Genomic DNA, 26,922 nt, shown 5'->3' on the forward strand with positions numbered 1-26,922 from the left:
ACGCAGCCAGTGGTCAGGGATGAGTTGATGAGGGAAGTGAGAGATGGGAGAAGGTCTCCAGAGATCATCTGGGAAAGGGAGGAGGGGATAGGGCAGAGCGGACAGGTTGTCGGGTGGCCTGACCTCACTAATCGCACCATTTCATCTGGAGAGAGTCGGGGTGAAAGAGGTCAAGGCCTCACATTCTGTGTGAGTAGGACTAGTGGATTCAATAGGTTGTATTGATCAGAGACCTGGAGAGGGGTTGCCATGACATTAGTAGATCAACAGCCTCTAGCAAATATGAGGTCAAGGGTATTGCCTGCCTTGTGAGTTGGAGGAGACTAAGAAAGGGTGAGACAAGGAGGTGGAAGGAGGAGGAGGTGGAAGGAGGAGGAGGAGGTGGAAGGAGGAGGAGGAGGTGGAAGGAGGAGGAGGAGGTGGAAGGAGGAGGAGGAGGTGGAAGGAGGAGGAGGAGGTGGAAGGAGGAGGTGGAAGGAGGAGGAGGAGGTGAAAGATGGAGGTGGGAGGGGATGGTTGAAGTCATCCTAGTACGGAGAGGGGTGAGCCATCGTTAGGAAATTGGCTTATCAAGGTGCCAAGCTCATTGAGGGACTCTTAAGGAACCTGGTGGGCTAGATGACAACAATGTTAAGCTTGAGTGGACAAGTGACAGTGATGATGGTGACAGCATGGAATTCAAATGAGGAGTTGGACAGGTGAGAGAGAGGAGCTGGACAGGTGAGAGAGAGGAGCTGGACAGGTAAGAGAGAGGAGCTGGACAGGTGAGAGAGAGGAGCTGGACAGGTGATTCAGGCAGAAAAGAGCATCTCAGTTGAGGTGAAATGAGCAGCCTTGTGAATTCAGGTATTCAATTTGTCATTTAACTTTTTTTTAATAGAATGCAATCATATATTTTGTAATGGTATTGGGTATTTTTGTTTTACAGTTGTGTTAAAATAATATTTCTTATATCTTTACAACATGTAAAGTTTTCATTTCATGAGCTGAGATATAAGATCCCAAAAATTATCCATTTGCACAAAAAGCTTATTTATCTAAAATGTTGTGCCCAAATTTGTTTACATCTCTGGTAGTAAGGATTTCTCCTTTGCCAAGATAATTCATCCACCTGACGAGTGTGGATATATCAATTATCAACCTATATCAATTATCAACCTTATGCTGAGGACAATGTACAGTTTTGTCACATGATACAGATGCCTCAACTTTTGAGGGGGTGTGCAATTGGTATGCTGACTGCAGGAATATAATGTTAATTTCTCTACCATAAGCCGCCTCCAACGTCATTTTAGAGGATTTGTCAGTACGTCCAACCGGCCTCACAACCGCGTAACCAGGCCATCCCAGGACCTCCACATCCGGCTTCTTCACCTACGGGATCGTCTGAGACCAGCCACCTGGACAGCTGATGAAACTGAGGAGTCTTTCTGTCTCTAATAAAGCCCTTTTGTGGGGATAAACTCATTCGCTCCCCAGTGGGTGGGCCGATGCCCTACCAGTCCCACCCATGGCTGTGCCCTTTGCCCAGTCATGTGAAATCCATAGATTAGGGCCTAATTCATTTATTTCAATTGACTGATTTTCTTACATGAACTGTAACTCAGTAAAATCGTTGAAATTGTTGCTCGTTTTTGTTCAGTATATGAAGAATACATTAACGTTAATGAGTGGAACGGCTTCAATCACCAAAAACCTGCTCTGTCTAGGCCTACCTGCACTCACCTGCGTTGTCTAGACTGCCTCATTAATTACTGTTGTCATGTTCTGTTGCATAATTTAACAAGTGTGTCAATAGCAGGAAACCCTCAGATTATAAATCAACAGATTGGCTCTAGATTACACCTCTCTACTTTACATTGTCTGTGAGATCAGACATATCACTATAATCCCAGTGTTCATTTTTGGAAGTTGCTATCATTTCAGGGCATCTAATTTTTTAAACATTTAAATAATCTTAAATTGTTACTTTTTTTCAATTCAACAAATGAACACCCATCAAAATAAAGTTATCTATCTTATGTTCTGGTACGTTCTCTCTAGCCAACAGAGATGGTGTGGATAGGCTACATACAGTTCCTTCAGGAAGTATTGGTACGTTCTCTCTAGCCAACAGAGATAGTGTGGGTAGGCTACCTACAGTTCCTTCAGGAAGTATTGGTACGTTCTCTCTAGCCAACAGAGATAGTGTGGGTAGGCTACCTACAGTTCCTTCAGGAAGTATTGGTACGTTCTCTCTAGCCAACAGAGATAGTGTGAGTAGGCTACATACAGTTCCTTCAGGAAGTATTGGTACGTTCTCTCTAGCCAACAGAGATAGTGTGGGTAGGCTACATACAGTTCCTTTAGGAAGTATTGGTACGTTCTCTCTAGCCAACAGAGATAGTGTGGGTAGGCTACATACAGTTCCTTCAGGAAGTATTGGTACGTTCTCTCTAGCCAACAGAGATAGTGTGGGTAGGCTACCTACAGTTCCTTCAGGAAGTATTGGTACATTCTCTCTAGCCAACAGAGATGGTGTGGGTAGGCTACCTACAGTTCCTTTAGGAAGTATTGGTACGTTCTCTCTAGCCAACAGAGATAGTGTGGGTAGGCTACATACAGTTCCTTCAGGAAGTATTGGTACGTTCTCTCTAGCCAACAGAGATAGTGTGGGTAGGATACATACAGTTCCTTCAGGAAGTATTGGTACGTTCTCTCTAGCCAACAGAGATAGTGTGGGTAGGCTACATACAGTTCCTTCAGGAAGTATTGGTACGTTCTCTCTAGCCAACAGAGATAGTGTGGGTAGGCTACATACAGTTCCTTCAGGAAGTATTGGTACGTTCTCTCTAGCCAACAGAGATAGTGTGGGTAGGCTACATACAGTTCCTTCAGGAAGTATTGGTACATTCTCTCTAGCCAACAGAGATAGTGTGGGTAGGCTACCTACAGTTCCTTTAGGAAGTATTGGTACGTTCTCTCTAGCCAACAGAGATAGTGTGGGTAGGCTACCTACAGTTCCTTCAGGAAGTATTGGTACGTTCTCTCTAGCCAACAGAGATAGTGTGGGTAAGCTACATACAGTTCCTTCAGGAAGTATTGGTACGTTCTCTCTAGCCAACAGAGATGGTGTGGATAGGCTACATACAGTTCCTTCAGGAAGTATTGGTACGTTCTCTCTAGCCAACAGAGATAGTGTGGGTAGGCTACATACAGTTCCTTCAGGAAGTATTGGTACGTTCTCTCTAGCCAACAGAGATAGTGTGGGTAAGCTACATACAGTTCCTTCAGGAAGTATTGGTACGTTCTCTCTAGCCAACAGAGATAGTGTGGGTAAGCTACATACAGTTCCTTCAGGAAGTATTGGTACGTTCTCTCTAGCCAACAGAGATGGTGTGGATAGGCTACATACAGTTCCTTCAGGAAGTATTGGTACAGCTGTGAGTCTTTCTGGGTAAATCTCTAAGAGCGGCTTGGTTACAGCTGTGAGTCTTTCTGGGTAAATCTCTAAGAGTGGCTTGGTTACAGCTGTGAGTCTTTCTGGGTAAATCTCTAAGAGTGGCTTGGTTACAGCTGTGAGTCTTTCTGGGTAAGTCTAAGAGCTTTCCACACATGGATTGTGCAAAATTTGCCAATTTTAATTATTTTCTAAATTCTTCAAGTTCTGTCAATTGTTAATCTTTGCTAGATAACCATGTTCAGGTCTTGCCATAGATTTTCAAGTAGATTTAAGTCAAAACTGTAACTCGGCCACTCAGGAACATTCACAGTCGTCTTGGTAAACAACTCCACTGTATGTGTGGCCTTGTGTTTTAGGTTATTGTCCTGCTGAAAGGTGAATTCATCTCCCAGTGTCTGGTGGAAAGCAGACTGAACCAGGTTTTCCTCTAGGATTTTGCATGTGTTTAGCTCCATTACGTTTCTTCTTTATCCTGAAAAACTATTACCACTATGCTGACGAGTGGTAATCAGTAATGTATTGGATTTGCCCCAAACATAAGACTTTGTATTCAGGACAAAAAGTTAATTTCTTTGCTACATTTTTTACAGTTTTACTTTAATGCCTTTAGGCGAACAGGATGCATGTTTTGGAATAATTGTATTCTGTACAGGCTTCCTTCTTTTCACTCTGTCATTTAGGTTAGTATTGTGGAGTAACTACAATGTTGTTGATCCATCCTCAGTTCTCTTAACACAGCCATTAAACTCTGTAACTGTTTTAAAGTCACCATTGGCCTCATTGTGAAATCCCTGAGTGGTTTCCTTCCTCTTCGGCAGCTTAGTTAGGAAGGACTCCTGTATCTTTGTAGTGACTGGGTGTATTGATACACCATCCAAAGTGTAATTAATAACTTCACCATGCTCAAAGGGATATATGCAGTTTTTTTGTATTTTTTTCATCTACCAATAGGTGCCCTTCTTTGCGAGACATTGGAAAACCTCTCTGCTTTTTTGTGGTTGAATCTGTGTTTTTGAAATGCACTGCTTGACTGAGGGAACTTACAATTATCTGTATGTGTGGGGTACGGAGATGAGGTAGGTGGTAATTTAAACATCATGTTAAACGCTTTCTGCACACATAGTGAGTCCATATGCATCTTATTATGTGACTTTTACTCCTGAACTTATGTCGGCTTGACATAACAAAAAGGTTTAATACTTACCGTATTCACATTTCAACAGTTCATTTAAAAAAATTAATTTGTCAACATTTCTAAAAACATAATTCCACTTTGACATTATTGTGTGTAGCCCAGTGATGACAAATATCAATTTTAATCCATTTTTTAATTCAGGCTGTAACACAACAAAATGTGTAAAAAGTCCAGGGGTGTGAATACTTTCTGAAGGCTCGCTGTAAGTGTCGAGACGCGTTACATCACTGACCAGGCTTTAGCATTCTTATAGACGCTAATGAAAGAATGTGTTCTGTTGAGCACATTGCAGCCATTACCTGGGTGTGTTTGATGGATCGTTACAAACATTTCTGCAGTCGTAACGTTACGGGGGGAAAATGACAGGCACAAGCACGAGTCTGACAGAGGAGAGAAATGACAGGCACAAGCACGAGTCTGACAGAGGAGAGAAATGACAGGCACAAGCACGAGTCTGACAGAGGAGAGAAATGACAGGCACAAGCAAGAGTCTGACAGAGGAGAGAAATGACAGGCACAAGCACGAGTCTGACAGAGGAGAGAAATGACAGGCACAAGCACGAGTCTGACAGAGGAGAGAAATGACAGGCACAAGCACGAGTCTGACAGAGGAGTGAAATGACAGGCACAAGCACGAGTCTGACAGAGGAGTGAAATGAAACATCAACACAGTGAAATATAGATGCCAAGTGGATGTTGCACCCTCAAACACAGGAAGTAGATCTTCAGGTCGGCGGGGCATGTGTGATGCTACTTGTCCAGTATACCCTTCTGGATGTCCAGGACCTCTGTCCCTCTCTGCCTCCCCCATCTTCTCCTGGGGTGCCCACTGATGCCCTGTCCTCTTTGCCCCCCCCCCCCCCCCCCCACTTCCCTCCCCTCTGACACTGGTCAGTCTGGCTCTTGTAGTGGGCTCTTGTTTTGATGTTGGGCCCCATAGATCTTAGCTCTTCTTTTCTGATGTTTCATTACCAATTGAAATTGAAAGGCGTTTTTCATTTGATCAATTGAATTAAAGAGATAATTGAATCAGGGATAAAACCCTCACTGACTAAAACTTAGTTCACTGCACTGTAAGGCTAGCCTAGTTACTGTAAAACACAGTTAGCACTCTTACTGTAAAACTTGGTTCAATGCACTGTAAGGCTAGCCTAGTTACTGTAAAACACAGCACTCTTACTGTAAAACTTAGTTCACTGCACTGTAAGGCTAGCCTAGTTACTGTAAAACACAGTTAGCACTCTTACTGTAAAACTTGGTTCAATGCACTGTAAGGCTAGCCTAGTTACTGTAAAACACAGCACTCTTACTGTAAAACTTAGTTCACTGCACTGTAAGGCTAGCCTAGTTACTGTAAAACACAGTTAACACCACAGTAACTGAAGTGAGTTACTGTAAAACACAGTTAACACCACTTTACAGTAACTGTGAAGTTAGTTACTGTAAGACCCAGTACTGTTAAGACGAAGGCCTTCTGATGGTGGAAGTCTGAAGATTCTGAGTGTGTTCCTGTTGCCCGCTAAATGTTGTAATACACAGAGGAAGGATGTTGAGTCACCACCACATGCTGTGAACTGTCAAACAAAACAGTTGGCCCTGCTCTGCTGTGTGGACCTGACAGCCCATTCACTCCCTCCATCCCCATGTCTGGCAGAGCAGGGCCATGACCACGACCTAAGGTAGTCACCTGAATAATGTAGCAGAGAGGACAGAGCTAGACAGGAGGGGGTGATGCTGCTAAAGTCAGGTGGCTTGTCTTTCTCTGCTCTTCCTGTTTTGGAAAGTCCCACCTGTCATGTGCTGAATGTCAGGCTCTGGTGTTGTGCTGCTACAGGACACAGTATCCATCCATCTCCGCTACGTCTGACTTAATGAGCTAGCTAGTGGACACGGTGAGACATGGTGACCTAATGAGCTAGCTAGTGGACATGGTGACTTAATGAGCTCGCTAGTGAACACGGTGAGACATGGTGACCTAATGAGCTAGCTAGTGGACATGGTGAGACATGGTGACCTAATGAGCTAGCTAGTGGACATGGTGACCTAATGAGTTAGCTAGTGAACATGGTGACCTAATGAGCTAGCTAGTGGACATGGTGACCTAATGAGCTAGCTAGTGAACATGGTGACCTAATGAGCTAGCTAGTGAACAAGGTGACCTAATGAGCTAGCTAGTGAACACGGTGACCTAATGAGCTAGCTAGTGAACACGGTGACCTAATGAGCTAGCTAGTGAACATGGTGACCTAATGAGCTAGCTAGTGGACATGGTGACCTAATGAGCTAGCTAGTGGACATGGTGACCTAATGAGCTAGCTAGTGAACATGGTGACCTAATGAGCTAGCTAGTGGACATGGTGAGACATGGTGACCTAATGAGCTAGCTAGTGAACATGGTGACCTAATGAGCTAGCTAGTGGACATGGTGAGACATGGTGACCTAATGAGCTAGCTAGTGGACATGGTGAGACATGGTGACCTAATGAGCTAGCTAGTGAACATGGTGACCTAATGAGCTAGCTAGTGGACATGGTGAGACATGGTGACCTAATGAGCTAGCTAGTGAACATGGTGACCTAATGAGCTAGCTAGTGGACATGGTGACCTAATGAGCTAGCTAGTGGACATGGTGACCTAATGAGCTAGCTAGTGGACATGGTGACCTAATGAGCTAGCTAGTGAACATGGTGACCTAATGAGCTAGCTAGTGGACATGGTGACCTAATGAGCTAGCTAGTGGACATGGTGAGAAATGGTGACCTAATGAGCTAGCTAGTGAACATGGTGACCTAATGAGCTAGCTAGTGGACATGGTGAGACATGGTGACCTAATGAGCTAGCTAGTGGACATGGTGACCTAATGAGTTAGCTAGTGAACATGGTGACCTAATGAGCTAGCTAGTGGACATGGTGACCTAATGAGCTAGCTAGTGAACATGGTGACCTAATGAGCTAGCTAGTGAACATGGTGACCTAATGAGCTAGCTAGTGAACACGGTGACCTAATGAGCTAGCTAGTGAACATGGTGACCTAATGAGCTAGCTAGTGAACATGGTGACCTAATGAGCTAGCTAGTGGACATGGTGACCTAATGAGCTAGCTAGTGAACATGGTGACCTAATGAGCTAGCTAGTGAACATGGTTACCTAATGAGCTAGCTAGTGGACATGGTGAGACATGGTGACCTAATGAGCTAGCTAGTGGACATGGTGACCTAATGAGCTAGCTAGTGGACATGGTGACCTAATGAGCTAGCTAGTGAACATGGTGACCTAATGAGCTAGCTAGTGAACATGGTGACCTAATGAGCTAGCTAGTGAACACGGTGACCTAATGAGCTAGCTAGTGAACATGGTGACCTAATGAGCTAGCTAGTGAACATGGTGACCTAATGAGCTAGCTAGTGGACATGGTGACCTAATGAGCTAGCTAGTGGACATGGTGACCTAATGAGCTAGCTAGTGAACATGGTGACCTAATGAGCTAGCTAGTGAACATGGTTACCTAATGAGCTAGCTAGTGGACATGGTGAGACATGGTGACCTAATGAGCTAGCTAGTGAACATGGTGACCTAATGAGCTAGCTAGTGAACATGGTGACCTAATGAGCCAGCTAGTGAACATGGTGACCTAATGAGCTAGCTCTGGCAGAGCAGGGCTATGACCACGACCTAAGGTAGTCACCGGAATAATGTAGCAGAGAGGACAGAGCTAGACAGGAGGGGGTGATGCTGCTAAAGTCAGGTGGCTTGTCTTTCTCTGCTCTTCCTGTTTTGGAAAGTCCCACCTGTCATGTGCTGAATGTCAGGCTCTGGTGTTGTGCTGCTACAGGACACAGTATCCATCCATCTCCGCTACGTCTGACTTAATGAGCTCGCTAGTGAACATGGTGACTTAATGAGCTAGCTAGTGGACATGGTGACTTAATGAGCTAGCTAGTGGACATGGTGACTTAATGAGCTCGCTAGTGAACACGGTGAGACATGGTGACCTAATGAGCTAGCTAGTGAACATGGTGACCTAATGAGCTAGCTAGTGAACATGGTGACCTAATGAGCTAGCTAGTGAACATGGTGACCTAATGAGCTAGCTAGTGAACATGGTGACCTAATGAGCTAGCTAGTGAACATGGTGACCTAATGAGCTAGCTAGTGGACATGGTGACCTAATGAGCTAGCTAGTGGACATGGTGACCTAATGAGCTAGCTAGTGAACATGGTGACCTAATGAGCTAGCTAGTGGACATGGTGAGACATGGTGACCTAATGAGCTAGCTAGTGAACATGGTGACCTAATGAGCTAGCTAGTGGACATGGTGAGACATGGTGACCTAATGAGCTAGCTAGTGGACATGGTGAGACATGGTGACCTAATGAGCTAGCTAGTGAACATGGTGACCTAATGAGCTAGCTAGTGAACATGGTGACCTAATGAGCTAGCTAGTGAACATGGTGACCTAATGAGCTAGCTAGTGGACATGGTGACCTAATGAGCTAGCTAGTGGACATGGTGACCTAATGAGCTAGCTAGTGGACATGGTGACCTAATGAGCTAGCTAGTGGACATGGTGAGAAATGGTGACCTAATGAGCTAGCTAGTGAACATGGTGACCTAATGAGCTAGCTAGTGGACATGGTGAGACATGGTGACCTAATGAGCTAGCTAGTGAACATGGTGACCTAATGAGCTAGCTAGTGAACACAGTGACCTAATGAGCTAGCTAGTGAACACAGTGACCTAATGAGCTAGCTAGTGGACATGGTGACCTAATGAGCTAGCTAGTGGACATGGTGACCTAATGAGCTAGCTAGTGGACATGGTGACCTAATGAGCTAGCTAGTGGACATGGTGACCTAATGAGCTAGCTAGTGAACATGGTGACCTAATGAGCTAGCTAGTGAACATGGTGACCTAATGAGCTAGCTAGTGAACATGGTGACCTAATGAGCTAGCTAGTGGACATGGTGACCTAATGAGCTAGCTAGTGGACATGGTGACCTAATGAGCTAGCTAGTGAACATGGTGACCTAATGAGCTAGCTAGTGGACATGGTGAGACATGGTGACCTAATGAGCTAGCTAGTGGACATGGTGAGACATGGTGACCTAATGAGCTAGCTAGTGGACATGGTGAGACATGGTGACCTAATGAGCTAGCTAGTGAACATGGTGACCTAATGAGCTAGCTAGTGAACATGGTGACCTAATGAGCTAGCTAGTGGACATGGTGACCTAATGAGCTAGCTAGTGGACATGGTGACCTAATGAGCTAGCTAGTGGACATGGTGACCTAATGAGCTAGCTAGTGGACATGGTGAGAAATGGTGACCTAATGAGCTAGCTAGTGAACATGGTGACCTAATGAGCTAGCTAGTGGACATGGTGAGACATGGTGACCTAATGAGCTAGCTAGTGAACATGGTGACCTAATGAGCTAGCTAGTGAACATGGTGACCTAATGAGCTAGCTAGTGAACACGGTGACCTAATGAGCTAGCTAGTGAACATGGTGACCTAATGAGCTAGCTAGTGGACATGGTGACCTAATGAGCTAGCTAGTGGAAATGGTGACCTAATGAGCTAGCTAGTGAACATGGTGACCTAATGAGCTAGCTAGTGGACATGGTGACCTAATGAGCTAGCTAGTGAACATGGTGACCTAATGAGCTAGCTAGTGGACATGGTGACCTAATGAGCTAGCTAGTGAACATGGTGACCTAATGAGCTAGCTAGTGGACATGGTGACCTAATGAGCTAGCTAGTGAACATGGTGACCTAATGAGCTAGCTAGTGGACATGGTGACCTAATGAGCTAGCTAGTGGAAATGGTGACTTAATGAGCTAGCTAGTGAACATGGTGACCTAATGAGCTAGCTAGTGAACATGGTGACCTAATGAGCTAGCTAGTGGACATGGTGACCTAATGAGCTAGCTAGTGAACACGGTGACCTAATGAGCTAGCTAGTGAACATGGTGACCTAATGAGCTAGCTAGTGAACATGGTGACCTAATGAGCTAGCTAGTGGACATGGTGACCTAATGAGCTATCTAGTGGACATGGTGACCTAATGAGCTAGCTAGTGAACATGGTGACCTAATGAGCTAGCTAGTGAACATGGTGACCTAATGAGCTAGCTAGTGGACATGGTGACCTAATGAGCTAGCTAGTGAACATGGTGACCTAATGAGCTAGCTAGTGAACATGGTGACCTAATGAGCCAGCTAGTGAACATGGTGACCTAATGAGCTAGCTCTGGCAGAGCAGGGCTATGACCACGACCTAAGGTAGTCACCGGAATAATGTAGCAGAGAGGACAGAGCTAGACAGGAGGGGGTGATGCTGCTAAAGTCAGGTGGCTTGTCTTTCTCTGCTCTTCCTGTTTTGGAAAGTCCCACCTGTCATGTGCTGAATGTCAGGCTCTGGTGTTGTGCTGCTACAGGACACAGTATCCATCCATCTCCGCTACGTCTGACTTAATGAGCTCGCTAGTGAACATGGTGACTTAATGAGCTAGCTAGTGGACATGGTGACTTAATGAGCTCGCTAGTGAACACGGTGAGACATGGTGACCTAATGAGCTAGCTAGTGAACATGGTGACCTAATGAGCTAGCTAGTGAACATGGTGACCTAATGAGCTAGCTAGTGAACATGGTGACCTAATGAGCTAGCTAGTGAACATGGTGACCTAATGAGCTAGCTAGTGAACATGGTGACCTAATGAGCTAGCTAGTGAACATGGTGACCTAATGAGCTAGCTAGTGAACATGGTGACCTAATGAGCTAGCTAGTGGACATGGTGACCTAATGAGCTAGCTAGTGGACATGGTGACCTAATGAGCTAGCTAGTGAACATGGTGACCTAATGAGCTAGCTAGTGGACATGGTGAGACATGGTGACCTAATGAGCTAGCTAGTGAACATGGTGACCTAATGAGCTAGCTAGTGGACATGGTGAGACATGGTGACCTAATGAGCTAGCTAGTGGACATGGTGAGACATGGTGACCTAATGAGCTAGCTAGTGAACATGGTGACCTAATGAGCTAGCTAGTGAACATGGTGACCTAATGAGCTAGCTAGTGGACATGGTGACCTAATGAGCTAGCTAGTGGACATGGTGACCTAATGAGCTAGCTAGTGGACATGGTGACCTAATGAGCTAGCTAGTGAACATGGTGACCTAATGAGCTAGCTAGTGGACATGGTGAGACATGGTGACCTAATGAGCTAGCTAGTGAACATGGTGACCTAATGAGCTAGCTAGTGAACATGGTGACCTAATGAGCCAGCTAGTGAACATGGTGACCTAATGAGCTAGCTCTGGCAGAGCAGGGCTATGACCACGACCTAAGGTAGTCACCGGAATAATGTAGCAGAGAGGACAGAGCTAGACAGGAGGGGGTGATGCTGCTAAAGTCAGGTGGCTTGTCTTTCTCTGCTCTTCCTGTTTTGGAAAGTCCCACCTGTCATGTGCTGAATGTCAGGCTCTGGTGTTGTGCTGCTACAGGACACAGTATCCATCCATCTCCGCTACGTCTGACTTAATGAGCTCGCTAGTGAACATGGTGACTTAATGAGCTAGCTAGTGGACATGGTGACTTAATGAGCTCGCTAGTGAACACGGTGAGACATGGTGACCTAATGAGCTAGCTAGTGAACATGGTGACCTAATGAGCTAGCTAGTGAACATGGTGACCTAATGAGCTAGCTAGTGAACATAGTGACCTAATGAGCTAGCTAGTGAACATGGTGACCTAATGAGCTAGCTAGTGAACATGGTGACCTAATGAGCTAGCTAGTGAACATGGTGACCTAATGAGCTAGCTAGTGAACATGGTGACCTAATGAGCTAGCTAGTGGACATGGTGACCTAATGAGCTAGCTAGTGGACATGGTGACCTAATGAGCTAGCTAGTGAACATGGTGACCTAATGAGCTAGCTAGTGGACATGGTGAGACATGGTGACCTAATGAGCTAGCTAGTGAACATGGTGACCTAATGAGCTAGCTAGTGAACATGGTGACCTAATGAGCTAGCTAGTGGACATGGTGACCTAATGAGCTAGCTAGTGGACATGGTGACCTAATGAGCTAGCTAGTGGACATGGTGACCTAATGAGCTAGCTAGTGAACATGGTGACCTAATGAGCTAGCTAGTGGACATGGTGAGAAATGGTGACCTAATGAGCTAGCTAGTGAACATGGTGACCTAATGAGCTAGCTAGTGGACATGGTGAGACATGGTGACCTAATGAGCTAGCTAGTGGACATGGTGACCTAATGAGCTAGCTAGTGGACCTAATGAGTTAGCTAGTGAACATGGTGACCTAATGAGCTAGCTAGTGGACATGGTGAGACATGGTGACCTAATGAGCTAGCTAGTGAACATGGTGACCTAATGAGCTAGCTAGTGAACATGGTGACCTAATGAGCTAGCTAGTGAACACGGTGACCTAATGAGCTAGCTAGCTAGTGGACATGGTGACCTAATGAGCTAGCTAGTGAACATGGTGACCTAATGAGCTAGCTAGTGGACATGGTGAGAAATGGTGACCTAATGAGCTAGCTAGTGAACATGGTGACCTAATGAGCTAGCTAGTGGACATGGTGAGACATGGTGACCTAATGAGCTAGCTAGTGGACATGGTGACCTAATGAGCTAGCTAGTGGACCTAATGAGTTAGCTAGTGAACATGGTGACCTAATGAGCTAGCTAGTGGACATGGTGAGACATGGTGACCTAATGAGCTAGCTAGTGAACATGGTGACCTAATGAGCTAGCTAGTGAACATGGTGACCTAATGAGCTAGCTAGTGAACACGGTGACCTAATGAGCTAGCTAGTGAACATGGTGACCTAATGAGCTAGCTAGTGGACATGGTGACCTAATGAGCTAGCTAGTGGACATGGTGACCTAATGAGCTAGCTAGTGGACATGGTGACCTAATGAGCTAGCTAGTGGAAATGGTGACCTAATGAGCTAGCTAGTGAACATGGTGACCTAATGAGCTAGCTAGTGAACATGGTGACCTAATGAGCTAGCTAGTGAACATGGTGACCTAATGAGCCAGCTAGTGAACATGGTGACCTAATGAGCTAGCTCTGGCAGAGCAGGGCTATGACCACGACCTAAGGTAGTCACCGGAATAATGTAGCAGAGAGGACAGAGCTAGACAGGAGGGGGTGATGCTGCTAAAGTCAGGTGGCTTGTCTTTCTCTGCTCTTCCTGTTTTGGAAAGTCCCACCTGTCATGTGCTGAATGTCAGGCTCTGGTGTTGTGCTGCTACAGGACACAGTATCCATCCATCTCCGCTACGTCTGACTTAATGAGCTCGCTAGTGAACATGGTGACTTAATGAGCTAGCTAGTGGACATGGTGACTTAATGAGCTCGCTAGTGAACACGGTGAGACATGGTGACCTAATGAGCTAGCTAGTGAACATGGTGACCTAATGAGCTAGCTAGTGAACATGGTGACCTAATGAGCTAGCTAGTGAACATGGTGACCTAATGAGCTAGCTAGTGAACATGGTGACCTAATGAGCTAGCTAGTGAACATGGTGACTTAATGAGCTAGCTAGTGAACATGGTGACCTAATGAGCTAGCTAGTGAACATGGTGACCTAATGAGCTAGCTAGTGGACATGGTGACCTAATGAGCTAGCTAGTGGACATGGTGAGACATGGTGACCTAATGAGCTAGCTAGTGGACATGGTGAGACATGGTGACCTAATGAGCTAGCTAGTGAACATGGTGACCTAATGAGCTAGCTAGTGGACATGGTGAGACATGGTGACCTAATGAGCTAGCTAGTGAACATGGTGACCTAATGAGCTAGCTAGTGGACATGGTGACCTAATGAGCTAGCTAGTGGACATGGTGACCTAATGAGCTAGCTAGTGGACATGGTGAGACATGGTGACCTAATGAGCTAGCTAGTGAACATGGTGACCTAATGAGCTAGCTAGTGGACATGGTGAGACATGGTGACCTAATGAGCTAGCTAGTGGACATGGTGAGACATGGTGACCTAATGAGCTAGCTAGTGAACATGGTGACCTAATGAGCTAGCTAGTGAACATGGTGACCTAATGAGCTAGCTAGTGGACATGGTGACCTAATGAGCTAGCTAGTGGACATGGTGAGACATGGTGACCTAATGAGCTAGCTAGTGAACATGGTGACCTAATGAGCTAGCTAGTGGACATGGTGAGACATGGTGACCTAATGAGCTAGCTAGTGAACATGGTGACCTAATGAGCTAGCTAGTGGACATGGTGACCTAATGAGCTAGCTAGTGGACATGGTGACCTAATGAGCTAGCTAGTGGACATGGTGAGACATGGTGACCTAATGAGCTAGCTAGTGAACATGGTGACCTAATGAGCTAGCTAGGGGACATGGTGAGACATGGTGACCTAATGAGCTAGCTAGTGGACATGGTGAGACATGGTGACCTAATGAGCTAGCTAGTGAACATGGTGACCTAATGAGCTAGCTAGTGAACATGGTGACCTAATGAGCTAGCTAGTGGACATGGTGACCTAATGAGCTAGCTAGTGGACATGGTGACCTAATGAGCTAGCTAGTGGACATGGTGACCTAATGAGCTAGCTAGTGAACATGGTGACCTAATGAGCTAGCTAGTGAACATGGTGACCTAATGAGCTAGCTAGTGAACACGGTGACCTAATGAGCTAGCTAGTGAACATGGTGACCTAATGAGCTAGCTAGTGGACATGGTGACCTAATGAGCTAGCTAGTGGACATGGTGACCTAATGAGCTAGCTAGTGGACATGGTGAGACATGGTGACCTAATGAGCTAGCTAGTGAACATGGTGACCTAATGAGCTAGCTAGTGGACATGGTGAGACATGGTGACCTAATGAGCTAGCTAGTGGACATGGTGAGACATGGTGACCTAATGAGCTAGCTAGTGAACATGGTGACCTAATGAGCTAGCTAGTGAACATGGTGACCTAATGAGCTAGCTAGTGGACATGGTGACCTAATGAGCTAGCTAGTGGACATGGTGACCTAATGAGCTAGCTAGTGGACATGGTGACCTAATGAGCTAGCTAGTGAACATGGTGACCTAATGAGCTAGCTAGTGGACATGGTGAGACATGGTGACCTAATGAGCTAGCTAGTGAACATGGTGACCTAATGAGCTAGCTAGTGAACATGGTGACCTAATGAGCCAGCTAGTGAACATGGTGACCTAATGAGCTAGCTCTGGCAGAGCAGGGCTATGACCACGACCTAAGGTAGTCACCGGAATAATGTAGCAGAGAGGACAGAGCTAGACAGGAGGGGGTGATGCTGCTAAAGTCAGGTGGCTTGTCTTTCTCTGCTCTTCCTGTTTTGGAAAGTCCCACCTGTCATGTGCTGAATGTCAGGCTCTGGTGTTGTGCTGCTACAGGACACAGTATCCATCCATCTCCGCTACGTCTGACTTAATGAGCTCGCTAGTGAACATGGTGACTTAATGAGCTAGCTAGTGGACATGGTGACTTAATGAGCTCGCTAGTGAACACGGTGAGACATGGTGACCTAATGAGCTAGCTAGTGAACATGGTGACCTAATGAGCTAGCTAGTGAACATGGTGACCTAATGAGCTAGCTAGTGAACATAGTGACCTAATGAGCTAGCTAGTGAACATGGTGACCTAATGAGCTAGCTAGTGAACATGGTGACCTAATGAGCTAGCTAGTGAACATGGTGACCTAATGAGCTAGCTAGTGAACATGGTGACCTAATGAGCTAGCTAGTGGACATGGTGACCTAATGAGCTAGCTAGTGGACATGGTGACCTAATGAGCTAGCTAGTGAACATGGTGACCTAATGAGCTAGCTAGTGGACATGGTGAGACATGGTGACCTAATGAGCTAGCTAGTGAACATGGTGACCTAATGAGCTAGCTAGTGAACATGGTGACCTAATGAGCTAGCTAGTGGACATGGTGACCTAATGAGCTAGCTAGTGGACATGGTGACCTAATGAGCTAGCTAGTGGACATGGTGACCTAATGAGCTAGCTAGTGAACATGGTGACCTAATGAGCTAGCTAGTGGACATGGTGAGAAATGGTGACCTAATGAGCTAGCTAGTGAACATGGTGACCTAATGAGCTAGCTAGTGGACATGGTGAGACATGGTGACCTAATGAGCTAGCTAGTGGACATGGTGACCTAATGAGCTAGCTAGTGGACCTAATGAGTTAGCTAGTGAACATGGTGACCTAATGAGCTAGCTAGTGGACATGGTGAGACATGGTGACCTAATGAGCTAGCTAGTGAACATGGTGACCTAATGAGCTAGCTAGTGAACATGGTGACCTAATGAGCTAGCTAGTGAACACGGTGACCTAATGAGCTAGCTAGCTAGTGGACATGGTGACCTAATGAGCTAGCTAGTGAACATGGTGACCTAATGAGCTAGCTAGTGGACATGGTGAGAAATGGTGACCTAATGAGCTAGCTAGTGAACATGGTGACCTAATGAGCTAGCTAGTGGACATGGTGAGACATGGTGACCTAATGAGCTAGCTAGTGGACATGGTGACCTAATGAGCTAGCTAGTGGACCTAATGAGTTAGCTAGTGAACATGGTGACCTAATGAGCTAGCTAGTGGACATGGTGAGACATGGTGACCTAATGAGCTAGCTAGTGAACATGGTGACCTAATGAGCTAGCTAGTGAACATGGTGACCTAATGAGCTAGCTAGTGAACACGGTGACCTAATGAGCTAGCTAGTGAACATGGTGACCTAATGAGCTAGCTAGTGGACATGGTGACCTAATGAGCTAGCTAGTGGACATGGTGACCTAATGAGCTAGCTAGTGGAAATGGTGACCTAATGAGCTAGCTAGTGAACATGGTGACCTAATGAGCTAGCTAGTGAACATGGTGACCTAATGAGCTAGCTAGTGAACATGGTGACCTAATGAGCCAGCTAGTGAACATGGTGACCTAATGAGCTAGCTCTGGCAGAGCAGGGCTATGACCACGACCTAAGGTAGTCACCGGAATAATGTAGCAGAGAGGACAGAGCTAGACAGGAGGGGGTGATGCTGCTAAAGTCAGGTGGCTTGTCTTTCTCTGCTCTTCCTGTTTTGGAAAGTCCCACCTGTCATGTGCTGAATGTCAGGCTCTGGTGTTGTGCTGCTACAGGACACAGTATCCATCCATCTCCGCTACGTCTGACTTAATGAGCTCGCTAGTGAACATGGTGACTTAATGAGCTAGCTAGTGGACATGGTGACTTAATGAGCTCGCTAGTGAACACGGTGAGACATGGTGACCTAATGAGCTAGCTAGTGAACATGGTGACCTAATGAGCTAGCTAGTGAACATGGTGACCTAATGAGCTAGCTAGTGAACATGGTGACCTAATGAGCTAGCTAGTGAACATGGTGACCTAATGAGCTAGCTAGTGAACATGGTGACTTAATGAGCTAGCTAGTGAACATGGTGACCTAATGAGCTAGCTAGTGAACATGGTGACCTAATGAGCTAGCTAGTGGACATGGTGACCTAATGAGCTAGCTAGTGGACATGGTGAGACATGGTGACCTAATGAGCTAGCTAGTGGACATGGTGAGACATGGTGACCTAATGAGCTAGCTAGTGAACATGGTGACCTAATGAGCTAGCTAGTGGACATGGTGAGACATGGTGACCTAATGAGCTAGCTAGTGAACATGGTGACCTAATGAGCTAGCTAGTGGACATGGTGACCTAATGAGCTAGCTAGTGGACATGGTGACCTAATGAGCTAGCTAGTGGACATGGTGAGACATGGTGACCTAATGAGCTAGCTAGTGAACATGGTGACCTAATGAGCTAGCTAGTGGACATGGTGAGACATGGTGACCTAATGAGCTAGCTAGTGGACATGGTGAGACATGGTGACCTAATGAGCTAGCTAGTGAACATGGTGACCTAATGAGCTAGCTAGTGAACATGGTGACCTAATGAGCTAGCTAGTGGACATGGTGACCTAATGAGCTAGCTAGTGGACATGGTGACCTAATGAGCTAGCTAGTGGACATGGTGACCTAATGAGCTAGCTAGTGAACATGGTGACCTAATGAGCTAGCTAGTGAACATGGTGACCTAATGAGCTAGCTAGTGAACATGGTGAGACATGGTGACCTAATGAGCTAGCTAGTGAACATGGTGACCTAATGAGCTAGCTAGTGAACATGGTGACCTAATGAGCCAGCTAGTGAACATGGTGACCTAATGAGCTAGCTCTGGCAGAGCAGGGCTATGACCACGACCTAAGGTAGTCACCGGAATAATGTAGCAGAGAGGACAGAGCTAGACAGGAGGGGGTGATGCTGCTAAAGTCAGGTGGCTTGTCTTTCTCTGCTCTTCCTGTTTTGGAAAGTCCCACCTGTCATGTGCTGAATGTCAGGCTCTGGTGTTGTGCTGCTACAGGACACAGTATCCATCCATCTCCGCTACGTCTGACTTAATGAGCTCGCTAGTGAACATGGTGACTTAATGAGCTAGCTAGTGGACATGGTGACTTAATGAGCTCGCTAGTGAACACGGTGAGACATGGTGACCTAATGAGCTAGCTAGTGAACATGGTGACCTAATGAGCTAGCTAGTGAACATGGTGACCTAATGAGCTAGCTAGTGAACATGGTGACCTAATGAGCTAGCTAGTGAACATGGTGACCTAATGAGCTAGCTAGTGAACATGGTGACCTAATGAGCTAGCTAGTGAACATGGTGACCTAATGAGCTAGCTAGTGAACATGGTGACCTAATGAGCTAGCTAGTGGACATGGTGAGACATGGTGACCTAATGAGCTAGCTAGTGAACATGGTGACCTAATGAGCTAGCTAGTGGACATGGTGAGACATGGTGACCTAATGAGCTAGCTAGTGGACATGGTGACCTAATGAGCTAGCTAGTGAACATGGTGACCTAATGAGCTAGCTAGTGGACATGGTGACCTAATGAGCTAGCTAGTGGACATGGTGACCTAATGAGCTAGCTAGTGGACATGGTGACCTAATGAGCTAGCTAGTGAACATGGTGACCTAATGAGCTAGCTAGTGGACATGGTGAGAAATGGTGACCTAATGAGCTAGCTAGTGAACATGGTGACCTAATGAGCTAGCTAGTGGACATGGTGAGGACATGGTGACCTAATGAGCTAGCTAGTGGACATGGTGACCTAATGAGTTAGCTAGTGAACATGGTGACCTAATGAGCTAGCTAGTGGACATGGTGAGACATGGTGACCTAATGAGCTAGCTAGTGAACATGGTGACCTAATGAGCTAGCTAGTGAACATGGTGACCTAATGAGCTAGCTAGTGAACACGGTGACCTAATGAGCTAGCTAGTGAACATGGTGACCTAATGAGCTAGCTAGTGGACATGGTGACCTAATGAGCTAGCTAGTGGACATGGTGACCTAATGAGCTAGCTAGTGGAAATGGTGACCTAATGAGCTAGCTAGTGAACATGGTGACCTAATGAGCCAGCTAGTGAACATGGTGACCTAATGAGCTAGCTCTGGCAGAGCAGGGCTATGACCACGACCTAAGGTAGTCACCGGAATAATGTAGCAGAGAGGACAGAGCTAGACAGGAGGGGGTGATGCTGCTAAAGTCAGGTGGCTTGTCTTTCTCTGCTCTTCCTGTTTTGGAAAGTCCCACCTGTCATGTGCTGAATGTCAGGCTCTGGTGTTGTGCTGCTACAGGACACAGTATCCATCCATCTCCGCTACGTCTGACTTAATGAGCTCGCTAGTGAACATGGTGACTTAATGAGCTAGCTAGTGGACATGGTGACTTAATGAGCTCGCTAGTGAACACGGTGAGACATGGTGACCTAATGAGCTAGTTAGTGAACATGGTGACCTAATGAGCTAGCTAGTGAACATGGTGACCTAATGAGCTAGCTAGTGAACATGGTGACCTAATGAGCTAGCTAGTGAACATGGTGACCTAATGAGCTAGCTAGTGAACATGGTGACTTAATGAGCTAGCTAGTGAACATGGTGACCTAATGAGCTAGCTAGTGAACATGGTGACCTAATGAGCTAGCTAGTGGACATGGTGACCTAATGAGCTAGCTAGTGGACATGGTGAGACATGGTGACCTAATGAGCTAGCTAGTGGACATGGTGAGACATGGTGACCTAATGAGCTAGCTAGTGAACATGGTGACCTAATGAGCTAGCTAGTGGACATGGTGAGACATGGTGACCTAATGAGCTAGCTAGTGAACATGGTGACCTAATGAGCTAGCTAGTGGACATGGTGAGACATGGTGACCTAATGAGCTAGCTAGTGAACATGGTGACCTAATGAGCTAGCTAGTGGACATGGTGAGACATGGTGACCTAATGAGCTAGCTAGTGAACATGGTGACCTAATGAGCTAGCTAGTGGACATGGTGACCTAATGAGCTAGCTAGTGAACATGGTGACCTAATGAGCTAGCTAGTGGACATGGTGAGACATGGTGACCTAATGAGCTAGCTAGTGAACATGGTGACCTAATGAGCTAGCTAGTGGACATGGTGACCTAATGAGCTAGCTAGTGAACATGGTGACCTAATGAGCTAGCTAGTGGACATGGTGAGACATGGTGACCTAATGAGCTAGCTAGTGAACATGGTGACCTAATGAGCTAGCTAGTGAACATGGTGAGACATGGTGACCTAATGAGCTAGCTAGTGGACACGGTGAGACATGGTGACCTAATGAGCTAGCTAGTGAACATGGTGAGACATGGTGACTTACATGGTGACTGTATCCTAACTAGCTAGGTGAGGTAGCCCAACTAGCTAGGCGAGGTAGCCCAACTAGCTAGGCGAGGTAGCCCAACTAGCTAGGCGAGGTAGCCCAACTAGCTAGGCGAGGTAGCCCAACTAGCTAGGCGAGGTAGCCCAACTAGCTAGGCGAGGTAGCCCAACTAGCTAGGCGAGGTAGCCCTGTATCCTAACATTTTAAATGGGGAGATACCAGAAACACAGGAACAGCAATTTGGAACGCTCTATTTTGATCTTTGACCTCAGTGTTGTCTATCTCCTCCCCTCTCAGGTCAGTCTTCAGTGCCTGGAGAGTTTCCTGTGTCTGTTCCACTGTGTCCGCCACCTCCACAGCAGCCATGGCAACAAGGATGCTCTGAAGTTCTGGTAAGATCTTTCTGAACCTCCTCACTCAGATGAAAGGCCTGTGATCCGAGAGGAAGCTGACACCCCACCAGAGGGTGTCAGGTGTTTTTAAAGCTTTTTTTGTTCAAACAATTGGTACATCCCTTTTAGAAAAGCTGCAGAATAGACATGTTGTAGATGCGTTTCTCTCCAGTTAGCTGAACTGCTGGGCCTGCACAGAGCTACAGTAAAGTCTATTAGCTAATCTACTGCAGGACCGTAGTTGGTGTGACTAATGTGTAGGCTACTGAAATGGTTTAAAACACTGATTTTTTGTTGTTGATGGTCTGCAATTTTGAAAATGCCTATTTCTGAAAGCTAATGCGACCCCTGAAGACAAGTCTGACGGATGTTTCCCTGTAACCACCCTGTTACACAACATGTTTCCCTGTAAACACCCTGTTACACAACATGTTTGTCTGTAAATACGCTGTTACACAACATGTTTGTCTGTAAACACCCTGTTACACAACATGTTTGTCTGTAAATACCCTGTTACACAACATGTTTGTCTGTAAATACCCTGTTACACAACATGTTTGTCTGTAAATACCCTGTTACACAACATGTTTGTCTGTAAATACCCTGTTACACAACATGTTTGTCTGTAAATACCCTGTTACACAACATGTTTGTCTGTAAATACCCTGTTACACAACATGTTTGTCTGTAAATACCCTGTTACACAACATGTTTGTCTGTAAATACGCTGTTACACAACAGAAGTCTGGATGTTTGGTCCCATTTGGTACACTGCCACCATATAGGGGAAATGGTGCCATTTGGTACACTGCCACCATATAGGGGAAATGGTGCCATTTGGTACACTGCCACCATATAGGGGAAATGGTGCCATTTGGTACACTGCCACCATATAGGGGAAATGGTGCCATTTGGTACACTGCCACCATATAGGGAAAATTGTGCCATTTGGTACACTGCCATCATATAGGGGAAATGGTGCCATTTGGTACACTGCCACCATATAGGGAAAATGGTGCCATTTGGTACACTGCCACCATATAGGGAAAATGGTGCCATTTGGTACACTGCCACCATATAGGGGAAATGGTGCCATTTGGTACACTGCCACCATATAGGGGAAATGGTGCCATTTGGTACACTGCCATCATATAGGGGAAATGGTGCCATTTGGTACACTGCCACCATATAGGGGAAATGGTGCCATTTGGTACACTGCCACCATATAGGGGAAATGGTGCCATTTGGTACACTGCCACCATATAGGGGAAATGGTGCCATTTGGTACACTGCCATCATATAGGGGAAATGGTGCCATTTGGTACACTGCCATCATATAGGGGAAATGGTGCCATTTGGTACACTGCCACCATATAGGGAAAATGGTGCCATTTGGTACACTGCCACCATATAGGGGAAATGGTGCCATTTGGTACACTGCCACCATATAGGGGAAATGGTGCCATTTGGTACACTGCCACCATATAGGGGAAATGGTGCCATTTGGTACACTGCCACCATATAGGGGAAATGGTGCCATTTGGTACACTGCCACCATATAGGGGAAATGGTGCCATTTGGTACACTGCCATCATATAGGGGAAATGGTGCCATTTGGTACACTGCCACCATATAGGGGAAATGGTGCCATTTGGTACACTGCCACCATATAGGGGAAATGGTGCCATTTGGTACACTGCCACCATATAGGGGAAATGGTGCCATTTGGTACACTGCCACCATATAGGGGAAATGGTGCCATTTGGTACACTGCCACCATATAGGGGAAATGGTGCCATTTGGTACACTGCCACCATATAGGGAAAATGGTGCCATTTGGTACACTGCCACCATATAGGGGAAATGGTGCCATTTGGTACACTGCCACCATATAGGGGAAATGGTGCCATTTGGTACACTGCCACCATATAGGGAAAATGGTGCCATTTGGTACACTGCCACCATATAGGGAAAATGGTGCCATTTGGTACACTGCCACCATATAGGGAAAATGGTGCCATTTGGTACACTGCCACCATATAGGGAAAATGGTGCCATTTGGTACACTGCCACCATATAGGGGAAATGGTGCCATTTGGTACACTGCCATCATATAGGGGAAATGGTGCCATTTGGTACACTGCCACCATATAGGGGAAATGGTGCCATTTGGTACACTGCCACCATATAGGGGAAATGGTGCCATTTGGTACACTGCCACCATATAGGGGAAATGGTGCCATTTGGTACACTGCCACCATATAGGGGAAATGGTGCCATTTGGTACACTGCCACCATATAGGGGAAATGGTGCCATTTGGTACACTGCCATCATATAGGGGAAATGGTGCCATTTGGTACACTGCCATCATATAGGGGAAATGGTGCCATTTGGTACACTGCCATCATATAGGGGAAATGGTGCCATTTGGTACACTGCCACCATATAGGGGAAATGGTGCCATTTGGTACACTGCCACCATATAGGGGAAATGGTGCCATTTGGTACACTGCCACCATATAGGGGAAATGGTGCCATTTGGTACACTGCCACCATATAGGGGAAATGGTGCCATTTGGTACACTGCCACCATATAGGGGAAATGGTGCCATTTGGTACACTGCCACCATATAGGGGAAATGGTGCCATTTGGTACACTGCCACCATATAGGGGAAATGGTGCCATTTGGTACACTGCCACCATATAGGGGAAATGGTGCCATTTGGTACACTGCCACCATATAGGGGAAATGGTGCCGTTTGGTACACTGCCACCATATAGGGGAAATGGTGCCGTTTGGTACACTGCCATCATATAGGGGAAATGGTGCCGTTTGGTACACTGCCACCATATAGGGGAAATGGTGCCATTTGGTACACTGCCACCATATAGGGGAAATGGTGCCGTTTGGTACACTGCCATCATATAGGGGAAATGGTGCCGTTTGGTACACTGCCATCATATAGGGGAAATGGTGCCGTTTGGTACACTGCCACCATATAGGGGAAATGGTGCCATTTGGTACACTGCCACCATATAGGGGAAATGGTGCCATTTGGTACACTGCCACCGTATAGGGGAAATGGTGCCATTTGGTACACTGCCACCGTATAGGGGAAATGGTGCCATTTGGTACACTGCCACCATATAGGGGAAATGGTGCCATTTGGTACACTGCCACCATATAGGGGAAATGGTGCCATTTGGTACACTGCCACCATATAGGGGAAATGGTGCCATTTGGTACACTGCCACCATATAGGGGAAATGGTGCCATTTGGTACACTGCCACCATATAGGGGAAATGGTGCCATTTGGTACACTGCCATCATATAGGGGAAATGGTGCCATTTGGTACACTGCCATCATATAGGGGAAATGGTGCCATTTGGTACACTGCCATCATATAGGGGAAATGGTGCCATTTGGTACACTGCCACCATATAGGGGAAATGGTGCCATTTGGTACACTGCCACCATATAGGGGAAATGGTGCCATTTGGTACACTGCCACCATATAGGGGAAATGGTGCCATTTGGTACACTGCCACCATATAGGGGAAATGGTGCCATTTGGTACACTGCCACCATATAGGGGAAATGGTGCCATTTGGTACACTGCCACCATATAGGGGAAATGGTGCCATTTGGTACACTGCCACCATATAGGGGAAATGGTGCCATTTGGTACACTGCCACCATATAGGGGAAATGGTGCCATTTGGTACACTGCCACCATATAGGGGAAATGGTGCCGTTTGGTACACTGCCACCATATAGGGGAAATGGTGCCGTTTGGTACACTGCCACCATATAGGGGAAATGGTGCCGTTTGGTACACTGCCATCATATAGGGGAAATGGTGCCGTTTGGTACACTGCCACCATATAGGGGAAATGGTGCCATTTGGTACACTGCCATCATATAGGGGAAATGGTGCCGTTTGGTACACTGCCACCATATAGGGGAAATGGTGCCGTTTGGTACACTGCCACCATATAGGGGAAATGGTGCCATTTGGTACACTGCCACCATATAGGGGAAATGGTGCCATTTGGTACACTGCCACCGTATAGGGGAAATGGTGCCATTTGGTACACTGCCACCGTATAGGGGAAATGGTGCCATTTGGTACACTGCCACCATATAGGGGAAATGGTGCCATTTGGTACACTGCCACCATATAGGGGAAATGGTGCCATTTGGTACACTGCCACCATATAGGGGAAATGGTGCCATTTGGTACACTGCCACCATATAGGGGAAATGGTGCCATTTGGTACACTGCCACCGTATAGGGAAAATGGTGCCATTTGGTACACTGCCATCATATAGGGGAAATGGTGCCGTTTGGTACACTGCCATCATATAGGGGAAATGGTGCCGTTTGGTACACTGCCATCATATAGGGGAAATGGTGCCGTTTGGTACACTGCCATCATATAGGGGAAATGGTGCCGTTTGGTACACTGCCACCATATAGGGGAAATGGTGCCATTTGGTACACTGCCACCATATAGGGGAAATGGTGCCATTTGGTACACTGCCACCATATAGGGGAAATGGTGCCATTTGGTACACTGCCACCGTATAGGGGAAATGGTGCCATTTGGTACACTGCCACCGTATAGGGAAAATTGTGCCATTTGGTACACTGCCATCATATAGGGGAAATGGTGCCGTTTGGTACACTGCCATCATATAGGGGAAATGGTGCCGTTTGGTACACTGCCACCATATAGGGGAAATGGTGCCGTTTGGTACACTGCCACCATATAGGGGAAATGGTGCCATTTGGTACACTGCCACCATATAGGGGAAATGGTGCCATTTGGTACACTGCCATCATATAGGGGAAATGGTGCCATTTGGTACACTGCCATCATATAGGGGAAATGGTGCCATTTGGTACACTGCCACCATATAGGGGAAATGGTGCCATTTGGTACACTGCCACCATATAGGGGAAATGGTGCCATTTGGTACACTGCCATCATATAGGGGAAATGGTGCCATTTGGTACACTGCCACCATATAGGGGAAATGGTGCCATTTGGTACACTGCCATCATATAGGGGAAATGGTGCCATTTGGTACACTGCCACCATAT

The 26,922-nt window shown here is 46.4% G+C and overlaps 1 protein-coding gene across 4 annotated transcripts in view; it reads left to right on the forward strand.

Annotated features, from left to right (window-relative positions):
* Positions 1–26,922, forward strand: part of lyst (lysosomal trafficking regulator) — a 323,436-nt gene that overhangs the window by 25,262 nt on the left and 271,252 nt on the right. For 3 of the 4 annotated variants that reach the window (XM_071391269.1, XM_071391271.1, XM_071391270.1), the window contains exon 3: positions 21,716–21,810. In XM_071391269.1, coding sequence (XP_071247370.1) covers positions 21,716–21,810 — 95 coding nt within the window. Of the gene's footprint in view, positions 1–4,300; positions 4,519–21,715; positions 21,811–26,922 lie in introns of those variants that run through there. The other variant, XM_071391272.1, reaches the window with a different exon arrangement.

The sequence above is a fragment of the Salvelinus alpinus genome, chromosome 3 (genome assembly GCF_045679555.1).
Source record: "Salvelinus alpinus chromosome 3, SLU_Salpinus.1, whole genome shotgun sequence".
Lineage (NCBI taxonomy): Eukaryota > Metazoa > Chordata > Actinopteri > Salmoniformes > Salmonidae > Salvelinus > Salvelinus alpinus.